Source organism: Carcharhinus amblyrhynchos, chromosome 8 (assembly GCF_965287045.1).
Source record: "Carcharhinus amblyrhynchos chromosome 8, sCarAmb.v2.hapA, whole genome shotgun sequence".
In the NCBI taxonomy this organism is placed as follows: domain Eukaryota; kingdom Metazoa; phylum Chordata; class Chondrichthyes; order Carcharhiniformes; family Carcharhinidae; genus Carcharhinus; species Carcharhinus amblyrhynchos.
This window is the reverse complement of record NC_137331.1, coordinates 42,956,087-42,966,736: the sequence shown is the minus strand read 5'-3', so window position 1 is coordinate 42,966,736 and position 10,650 is coordinate 42,956,087. Positions and strand designations below refer to the sequence as shown.

The 10,650-nt window shown below is 43.5% G+C and overlaps 1 protein-coding gene across 4 annotated transcripts in view; it reads left to right on the top strand.

Annotated features, from left to right (window-relative positions):
* The first annotated feature begins 4,448 nt into the window (after positions 1–4,448).
* The window catches only part of tcaim (T cell activation inhibitor, mitochondrial), a 30,910-nt gene continuing 24,708 nt past the window's right edge, over positions 4,449–10,650 (top strand). For all 4 annotated transcript variants that reach the window (XM_080193965.1, XM_080193966.1, XM_080193967.1 and 1 more), the window contains exons 1-3: positions 4,449–4,536; positions 6,985–7,117; positions 9,943–10,096. In XM_080193965.1, the coding sequence (XP_080050091.1) occupies positions 4,499–4,536; positions 6,985–7,117; positions 9,943–10,096 (325 nt within the window). In that variant the 5' untranslated portion in view covers positions 4,449–4,498. The remainder of the gene's footprint in view (positions 4,537–6,984; positions 7,118–9,942; positions 10,097–10,650) is intronic.

The following is a 10,650-nucleotide window of genomic DNA, read 5'->3' as shown; positions in this document are numbered from 1 at the left end:
TGTTAGCTTGAGTATTGCTGAGTGTTGGGGAGGTGATGGCTCAGTGGTATTATCACTGGACTATTAATCCAGAAACTGAGGTAATCTGGAGGCCTGCGTTTGAATCCCAGCAGATGGTGGAATTTGAATTCAGTAAAAATTTCTGGAATTAAGAATCTTCTAATGACCATGAAACCATTGTCAATTTGTGTGGTAGAGCGGTTAGCACTGCTGCCTCACAGCACCAGGCACCCAGGTTCAGTTCCCAGCTTGGGTCACTGTCTGTACAGAGTCTGCACCGCTTATTCCCTGTGTCTGCGTGGGTTTCCTCCGGGTGCTCTGGTTTTCTCCCACAGTCCAAAAGATGTGCTTTGGCCGTGCTCAAATTTCCCTCAGTGTACCCAAACAGACACTAGAGTGTGGTGACTAGGAGATTTTCACAGTAATTTCATTGCAGTGTTAATGTAAGCCTACTTGTGACATTAAGAAATAAATTTAGATTGTCAGAAAAACCTATCTGGTTTACTAATGTCCTTAAAGGAAGGAAATCTGCCCTTCCTACTTGGTCTGGCCTACATGTGACTCCAGAGCCACAGCAACGTGGTTGACTCTCAACTGTCCTCTGGGCAATTAGGGATGGTCAATAAATAGAACAAAGAAAATTACAGCACAGGAACAGGCCCTGCAGCCCTCTAAGCCTGCACCGACCATGCTGCCCGACTTAACTAAAACCCTCTACCCTTTTGAGGACTGCATCCCTCTATTCCCATCCTATTCATGTACTTGTCAAGACGCCCCTTAAAAATCACTACCGGATCCATTTCCACTATGTTCCCTGGCAATGAGTTCTGTGTACCTGTACACCCAGATCCCTTTGCCTACCAATACTCTTAAGGGTTCTGCCATTTACTGGCAGTTTCATGATTTTGATCCAGCAACATTGAAGGACTGGCAATATGTATCCAAGTCAGGATGATGAGTAGCTTGGAAGGGAACTTCCAGATGGTGATGTCCCCATGAGTCTGCTGCCCTTAAGATTTCTAGACGGTATGGATGTGGGTTTGGAAAATGCTGTCTAAGGAGCCTTGATGAGTTCCTGCAGCACGCATCTTGTAGATGGTACACACTGCTACTAGTGTGCATTGGCGGTGGAAGGAATGAATGTTTGTGGATAAGGTGCCAATCAAGCACGCTGCTTTGTGTTTTGGATGTTGTCAATCTTTGAGTGCTGTTGGAAGAACAGTCATCTAGCAAGGGAAGTCTATTCCATCACATTCCATGCTTGTGTCTTGTAGATTGTGGACAGGCTTTGGGAAATCAGGAGGGGAGTTACTCACCACAGGATTCCTAGCCTTTGGCCTGCTCTTGTAGTCACAGTATTGATGATGCCTAGTCTAGTTAAGTTTCAGGTCAATGGTAACCTCCAGGTTCAAAGAGCCCAAGTGGAGAATTTTACAGTTACTCTGAATGGCGATAACAATTTGGAGCTGGGAGTGGGGGTGCAGTCAGTGTTGTTGATTGAATAACCAGAGCTCTTATTCAGACTGTACAATTATATCCTTAATATCTGTAGAGGCTGGTCTTGGTTAGGTTAGCTTGTGGAATAGCAGTCAAGATTTGTAATGTTGTCCACATCACTGAAAGACAACAATTTGAACTGATACTACTTGTGGACTCTTATTTTACCTTCCTACTAAGTGTACAGGTGTACAAATGAGAAATAAAACATATAGGAGACTGCTCCAATTAGGTGAAGGGGAAGAATAAGTGTCACAATTAGTTCATGTCACAAAGAGCTTCCCTTCACAACTGATTGAGAAACAAAAGGAAATTGCAGTGGCAATCTCATAAGGGGAAAAAAAGGAAATGAAATTGCATAAAGATTTGCATAAACTAAGAATTAGGTAGTCCATACATTTGACTGCCAAAAGTAGCAATTATTGCATGAATAATAATACATACTCATTCAAGCATTATATTAACTTCCTCTCTTCCTGTCAATTCAGCATATGTTGAGTGGCCTAGATAAATTGATGTTTACTAATTGCACACCAATATTCACTTTCAGTGCAATATATAGATTGCTGGCCAGCCAGTGACGCCCATGTCCTACAAATTAATTTTTAAAAACTGATATTCGTCCAGGTAAGTGGGAGAGTACTCCATCACATTACTGATTTGTAAATGATGAAAAGGCTTTAGCAAAACTGGAGCACTGAGTGCAGCATTCCTGGCCCCAACCTGCTCTCTAAAGCACAATATTTATATGGCAGGTTCAATTAGGTTTCTGGTCAGTAGTGACTTACAATGTTAATGATGGTGATTCAGGGATGATGACGCTGTTGAATTTAAAAGGCTTGCTGGAGATTTGGTATGGTGCAATTGGTACCTGACGCTTACCAGCCCAAGCCTGAATGGTGTCCAGTTCCTGCTGCATGAGGTACTGACCTTTTCACTATCTGAAGAATTCTTAATTGGACAATTTGGGTTTCTGAAGTCTTCTACCCAGTATTTTAAAGCTGCTTTGCATCTCTACAATTCAATAATTGTAGAAAATTAGAATTCAGATGGTAATTGTTGGAATTCTGATTAATGCTGATGGCCTTTAATCCCTGTGAAAACTATTCTTACTATTGTGAAACATGGTTGAAATGCTAATGGACTGCCCAGCAGAAACAACAATGGAAGCAAAATCCAGAAGGGCTTTAAGAACTGTCCAAACGTTTGACTTTTTTATTTAAAAGTAATAGTTGGTATCCTTTGATATTACTCACAGAGGAGTCAATGTTCAGTGCGGTATTCAGTTCAGTCTAGGTTAAGGGGGAAGGAGGGATGGCTGAAGCATGTGGTGGGGGTGGAAGAAATAAACTGAAACTGTACAGTGCTTTTCACAAGCACCAAATGTTCCCAAAGAGCTTTGGGTCCTATGAAGTATTCCAAAGTGTACTGACTGCTGCAATATAGCAAATATAGTGGCAGTTAATTTTGTTCCCAATAAGCCCCTCCAAACAGCAATGTGATAATGAACAGATCATCCATTTTGATGTTCGTTAAGGGCCAATGGAGTGATTCCTCTGTTCTCCTTTGAAATAGTGACCATGGGAGCTTTTGCATCCAAATGAAAGATAATAAAAACAGTGCTGCACAGGGACTGTCAATATGGATTATGGAGCTTAAGTCTCATTTGGGATTGGAAGAAGGAACTTAATTTCTAAAGTGCTTTACAGTGACTTTAGTATAGTCATTGTTGTAATGTGGCAGCTTTGATCCACTGAAGGGTGACAGATGTGAAACTAATTCTGGACCTAAGCCAAGTCCTAGCGTAGGAATAGAAAAGGAGGAATATTCGGTGCTGCAGCAAGTGGACAATATTTTACCTTGGCTGGGCTGATATTAGGGTTGCCAACTGTGATTAAATGTATTCCTGGAAGTTTCACTACATTCTACTCCAAGTGGAAAGCAAGAGGACTTAAATAATTGGATGATCTGGATTGTCAGCCAAACAGCCTTTTTACCAGTTTTTGTAGAAATTATAAGGAGTAGTAGTTCATTCAGCCCTTCGAGCTTGTTCCACCATTCTTTCTGATCATGGCTGATGAAATTTAACATCCTGATTCCCCCTTATCCCCCATATCCCTCGATCCCTTTAGCCTCAAGAGCTATATCTAATTCCTTTCTGAAATCACACGTTTTGGCATCAACTACTTTCTGTGGTAGTGAATTCCACACAGTCACCACTTTCTGGGTGAAGAAATTTCTCCTCACCTCAGTTCAAAAAGGTTTACCCCTTATACTCAAACTATGACCCCTGGTTCTTGTCTCCCCCACCATTGGGAACATCCTTTCTGGATCAACCTTGTTTATATTTGATACACAGACTTTCAAAGGAAATGAAGAGAAAAAAACGTATTAAACGCCCTGATGATATTTCTCCAGGGTTACACACAGCAGAGTCTAGGCCAGTCCTGGAGGGTTGGCAACCTCAGCAGGAACAAGCCCAGTGGCCCTGGACAGGGCATGAGATTGATCTCCCCTGGATGGATTACTCTGTAAAAAGTCTGACAACACCAGGTTTTAGTCCAACCTGTTTATTTGATAATAGACTCGCAAGCTTTCGGGTTAGTCCCTTCGTCAGGTGAATGGAGAGTTCTGGCCTCAGACAGAGCATATAAAGCACAGACAGTTTAGAGATTACTAATCAGTACTAATCAGTACAGTTTAGAGATTACTAATAATATTATCAAATAAATAGGTTGGACTAAAACCTGGTGTTATCAGACTTTTTACTGTGTTTACACCAGTCCAACGCCGGCATACCCACATCTGGATTACTCTGGCCTGGGGACCGATTTCTCCCGGGTGGATTGGTCCAGTCTGGGGAATCGATTTCTCTGCGGTTGATTGGTTCAGTCTAGGGATTGATTTCTCCGGAGTGGATTGGTTCAGTCTGGGGATCGATCTCTCCGGGATTGATTGCTCGTCTCTGTTGCCCCGGTGACCGGGCTCGGGTGGGCCCTGGATGTTCGGCGCGGTGAGGCTGTTGGGGCTTCTGGGCAGGTGAGAGTTGGGGGTCAATGGCCGTTCCCCCTGTCTGTGGAAGCTGTGCTGATGGTCTCCTGGTTTGGGTGGAGTCTAGCTGATTGCTGTGGGGAGAGGCTGCACTGCCTGATAATGAGAGTGATGTGTCTGCTCATTGACCTGATGGGCCCTCAGTGTGATCACCAACACATATCCCAGCCGTGGGGCTCAGTGTCAACAGTTTGGGTTGAGTGCTGAGTACAGGAGGGTTGAGGATTAAACATTCTTTATCAGCAGGTGCCGGAATACCCACATTGCCTGCTCAGTGGGCCTCAGCGGGAAGTCTAGTGTGTGTCACCGGGGTGAAAGCACTCCAGCTTTCCTACCCTGAAAACAAATGTTTGGCCTGGTGTTTGAAGCTATTCCCCTATTTGGGTACAGGAGCATCAACCTTCTTGCTCACTCTGACAGACTTTATATGATATACAACACATGAACATCAGGCACAGACATATGAATAGTTACAGTGCATCTGATCCACCTAACCTATCCATGCAATTTGTGATACCTCATGTAACACTTTCTGCACTCTCTCCTTCCCTTCTCTATGAACGGTATGCTTTATCTGTACAGTGCACAAGAAACAATACTTTTCATTATATACATGTGACAATAATAAATCAAATCAATGAAGACACTCAGTTTGATCTTCTAGGAAAGAGGAAGAAACAATAAAACCTTTCCAGACCAAACTGTGGGGCGATTTAGCTGATCAGAACCGTCCTGGATATCACCCAGCACTGTTTATTCTGTAAGGTACCTGTTCTTGTACAGAGTGCCCTCCTCCAGCCAGAAACAGCCCCAGCTCTCGCTCAAAAGGATTCAGTCAATATCCATCACAGGATATGGCCATTTGTTACAGAGTTTCACTGCTCTGTGAAGAAAGAACCATCACCTGACATCAATCCTAGATCTGGCCACATACAACTTACTCCTCCTGAAGTGAATTAACTGGAACATCATCACCTCCTGAACCTCGATCTCAACACCCTGTATATCTTCACTCTGTAAAGCCACAGCTATTACACTCAGTCTTGATAACAAGCAGCCTTTATACAAGAATTCAGCTCAGTGGCCCACATTGCAGACTTCCCAAAGCGTCAGTATCATCTGTCACATGAAGAGACTAAAACTGAACACCATTTTCTAACTGGAGTAGCCAGAGCACAAATTAGGATGCTTTCTCTTCTGCTTAGTGGTCCTCTCAGTATACCCTTACACCCTATTTAAAGTAGTTTCAGTCAAGATGGCACAGTGGCACAATGGTTAGCACTGCTGCCTCACAGCGCCAGGGACTTGGGTTCAATTCCCAGCTTGGGTCACTGTCTGATTTTATTCATTCATGGGACATGGGCCTTGCTGTCTGGCCAGCATTTATTGCCCATCCCTAGTTGCCCTTGTTAAGAGGGCAGTTGAAAGTCAACCACACGACTGTGGGTCTAGAGTCACATGTAGACCAGACCAGATAAGGATGGCAGATTTCCTTCCCTAAAGGACATTAGTGAATCAAATGGCCTTTTCTGATAATTAACAATGATTTCATGGTCATCAGTAGATTCTTACTTCCAGATATTTTTTATTGAATTCAAATTCCACCATCTACCGTGGTGGGATTCGAATCCAGGTCCCCAGAACAATAGCTAAATTTCTGGATAAATAGTCTAGCTATAATACCACCAAGCCATCACCTCCCCATGTCTGTGTGGGTTTCTTCCCGGTGCTCTGGTTTCCTCCCACAATCTGAAAGACGTGCTGGTTAGGTGCAATGGCCATGTTAAATTCTCCCTCAGTGTTTCTCAACAAGTGCCGGAGTGTGGCGATTAGGGGTTTTCACAGTAACTTCATTGCAGTGTTAATGTAAGCCTATTTGTGACAATAATAAAAAAAACTTTAAACTTTAGGTTTTCATCTGCCTGCAGCCACCCCGGTTTGCTTTGTTGACCTTATTTTTAGAGAAGAATACGTGTTTGAATTATTGCCAGATGATTCTGAGGCCTGGCCTGAAATTATTGATTCCGTGTCGATGACTGCATTTGCAGATTTGATCTCTTAATTTCCTTTATCACCCGTGAGTACATCACCCTTTGCTGGGCAGAATTTAGCCAGGATCTCTATCTCTAACTCACCAGTGTTTACTCTGTATGCACAGAAAACAGCCTTTCAGTCCCCCCCCCCACCAACTCATCTCACTCTCGTCAACATATCCTTCTTTGATTTCTCCCTCAAGTCATTATCTATTTGCAGTCCTTTGTACGGTTTGATAGGTCACCCCAAATAACTTCCATTTACACCCAGGCTATCGTTCCTATTATTGAAGTCTTTTTGTAGAAACTTGTTTGCTGCATGTGCTCAATTGAGAAAATATCTTACAATGTGATGGGAATCTATTCCCTGTTAATAACCAAATCAGTTCATCTTATATCCCAGATTCCGTGCTGGAAGAGCGAGCCAGCAGGCCTGTCGAACGGGAACATTATCAGTGAATGATGCTGTAAATGCATTGAGACCATTCTACTTTGCTGTACACCCTGATTTCTTTGGCCAGTTTCCAAGAGAGAGGGTAGGTACTGATGCTCTGTGTGTGAGGCTTCTGAATTGCATAACTGAGTAGCTCCTTTGGAGAGGACACAGTGGTTCTCCAGGATCTCGTGTCAGCCTTGGCTCCAAGGGCAGCACTCTAGTCTGACTCAGAGACCTAAGCTCTAAATCTGTCCTGACACTTCCAGTGCCGTTCTGAAGGAGTGCTGCACTGATGGATCACAGATTTTTTGTTCATATGTTAAACCAAAGCCTTATCTACCCTATCAGGTGAATGTGAAAAGTCCCTTCGTATTCAGAAAGAAGCAGAAAGGGGAGTTCTCCGGGTGTCCTGCCTAATATTTATACCTTGATCCACAGCACTTAGATCAATTATTTGTTCATTATCACATTGTGATTTATGGGATCTTGCTGTGTGTAAATTGGCTGCTGCATTATAACAGTGACTATACATTTCAGAAGTACTGTGGGATTGCCTGTGGATATGAAAGGCGCAATGGAAATGCACAGTTTCCTTCCTGAATGACAGCAGGGATCAGCTATTTCAGTTATAGAGAGAGACAGCAAAGGCAATGGGAGATGAAATGGAGCTGTTCCAAATATGAAGGGTTTTGACAAAGTAAATGAAGGGTCAGTACCAGAGAGAACACAGATCTGAACTAATTGTTCTGGAACCTGCTGCATGAGAGGCTAGTGGAAGCAGATTCAATCATGATTTTCAAAGAGGAATTGGATAAATATTTGAAGGGGAAAATTTTGAAGAGCAATGGTGAAAGTGAGGGAGTGAGACTAATTGGATAGAGCTAGCACAGGTAAGATGGGCCGAATGTTGTTTCTTTGTCAGATGGAATGGCTGTACCTTTAATTTTTCTTTAAGCTACACAGGCACCTTTGATCACTTTGCCTTCTAGATGTCTTCAGCCAGATTTGTAACTCCTCGCACATGCTTTTAATTTCTCTCGCCACTCTAGGCAACACAGTGGTTAGTCCTGCTGCTTCACAGTGCCAGGGACCCGGGTTCAATTCCGGCCTCGTGTCAATGTCTGTGTGGAGTCTGCACATTCTCCCCATATCTACATGGATTTCCTCTGGATGCTCTGGTTTCCTCCAATACTCCAAAGAGTGGGTTAGGTGGGTTGGCCATGCTACGTTGCCTCTTAGTGTCAGGTAGATTTGCAGGATAAATACATGGGCTGATGGGGATAGGGCTTGGGTGGGATTGTTGTTGGTGCAGGCTCGATGGGCTCAATGGCCTCCTTCTGCACTGTAGGGATCCTATGATTCTATGACTGTGCTTGGGGTAATCTATCGAGACAGCTTCCTCTGTTTAATACCTGATTGCAGCATGTCATTTGTGTTCCCTGTTTCAAACAGCTTTCTCAGGTCAGCACCCGCCTGTGGTGCTGGGATGCAATCATAGAAAGGTACAGCACAGGAGTGTATCTTTCAACCCATTCTGCCTCGTCCTGGCTCTTTGCAAAAGCTATCCAATTTGTCCCACTGTCCTGCTTTTTCGATATAGTGGTGTAAACCTTCTGCCTTCAAATATTTAATCCTCTTCAAACTCATTGTGGAGTCTGTCTGTGTCACTCTAATAATCCAACAAGTTACACCAGGACATCAATAGCTGGGTTTTCAACCCTTTAAATGTCTCAGTGATGTTTGTGAGGCCCAGGACTAACTCAATCTTAAGGAGAAATATTTCATTTTTAATTGCATTATATTCTGTTTCAGATAGGGAGATAATCACAGTTTTATCTTTCAGTTAATCTCTCTGATCGGCAACATTGTTTGGAAGAGCTATCTGAGATTGTATTTCTTGGAATTTAAAAGGTTAAAGAGTTATTTGATTGAAGTTTCAGGGAACAGATTGTTTCTCTCCATTCCCCCCTCTTGTTTCTGCTGGGTAGGGATCAATGGGGGATAGTGAGGGAGTTGGGTGTGGCTGTTGGGGGTGGTGGGGGATGAGTGTGGGGGTCTAAGTGGCAAAGCCTTTAAAAGTCCAGACTTTTCAGGAATAAAATTAAGAAACATTTCTACACAAAAGGACAGCAGAGATTTGGAATTCTCTTCCGCAAATGACAATTGATGATAGACCAATTATTAATTTTAAAACTGAGGCTGATAGAGTTTTGTTAACTGAGGGTATTATGGATAGAATAATTGAATCCTGCAGTACAGAAGGAGGCCATTCAGCTCATCAGACCTACTGCGATCCCACAAAGTCCTTATTCCCGTAGCCCTCATTTACAAAGAACAAAGAAAATTACAGCACTGGAACAGGCCCTTCGGCTCTCCAAGCCTGCACTGACTATGCTGCCTGACTGAGTTAAAACCCCCTACCCTTCCAGGGACCATATCCCTCTATTCCCATCCTATTCATGTATTTGTCCAGATGCCCCTTAAAAGGCACTATCGTATCTGCTTCCACTACCACCCCCCAGCAGCGAGTTCCAGGCATCCACTACTCTCTGTGTACAAAATTTGCCCTAACTAATCCCCCTGACACTAGGGAGCAATTTAGCATGGCCAATGCACCTAACCCACACATCTTTCAGACAGTGGGAGGAAACCGGAGCATCCGGATGAAACCTATGCAAACGCAGGGAGAACGTGCAAACTCTGCACAGGCAGAGCAGATTTGATGGGCTAAGTGGCCTAATTCTACTCGTATATCTTATGTTTTTATAGTCAGAATCTGTGGTCCCACCCAAAGAATCCTTGGAGTCAGATTTTAGATAAGCCAGTGCACACTCGATGGGCCGAATGGTCTGCTTCCGTGCTGCTCTATGCTCGAGACTCAAACTGTTTTCTGCTGCAAGCAAGTCTCTGTATATTGTTTTGCAGGAGGTGAATGAAAACTCCCTCAAGCGGTTGAATAGCTATTTGGAGTGCATGCAGAGACCGGGACAGAAAGCCCTCCAACCTACTCAGCTGACATTTTACATCAGAGACACAAACAGTGATCCAAACTCTCCCCAACATGGTGTCAGTACCTCAGGTGGGAGCTGAATGCATTATTCTTACTCTGTTTTTGCTGGCAGTCAGAATTTTGGGGAAAGGTTTCTGTATTCTGCTGTTGTTCTAGGCACTTCCTCTGATAGCATCTTGTTATACTGTCATCCTGTCTCGTTGTTCTTTATAGCAGGGCAGTCATTTGCTTAACAAAGAAGGTAAGGCCTTTAAACTCAGGCTTGTTATGTTAGTTGTGAATCAGTGAGTAGCTCACTCCCTCTGAGTCAGAAAGTTCTAGGATCAGAGCCCACTCCAGGACTTCAGCACAGCAAATGGGGTGACACTGCATTGTGTGGTACAGAACTCTGCACTGACGGAGTGGACATCTTTCATGTGAAACCTTAAGTCAAGCCCCATTTGTTCTCTCAGCTGTATGTAAAAGATTGCATGGTACTGTTTTGGAGAACTTACAAACTAGGGGCCCCTTGAGCCTGCTCTGCCTTTCAGTAAGATCATGGCTGATCTGATTGTAACTTCAACCCCACATTCCTGCTTTTCACCCCCTTGTTAATCAGGAATACATAGAACATAAAATCCCTA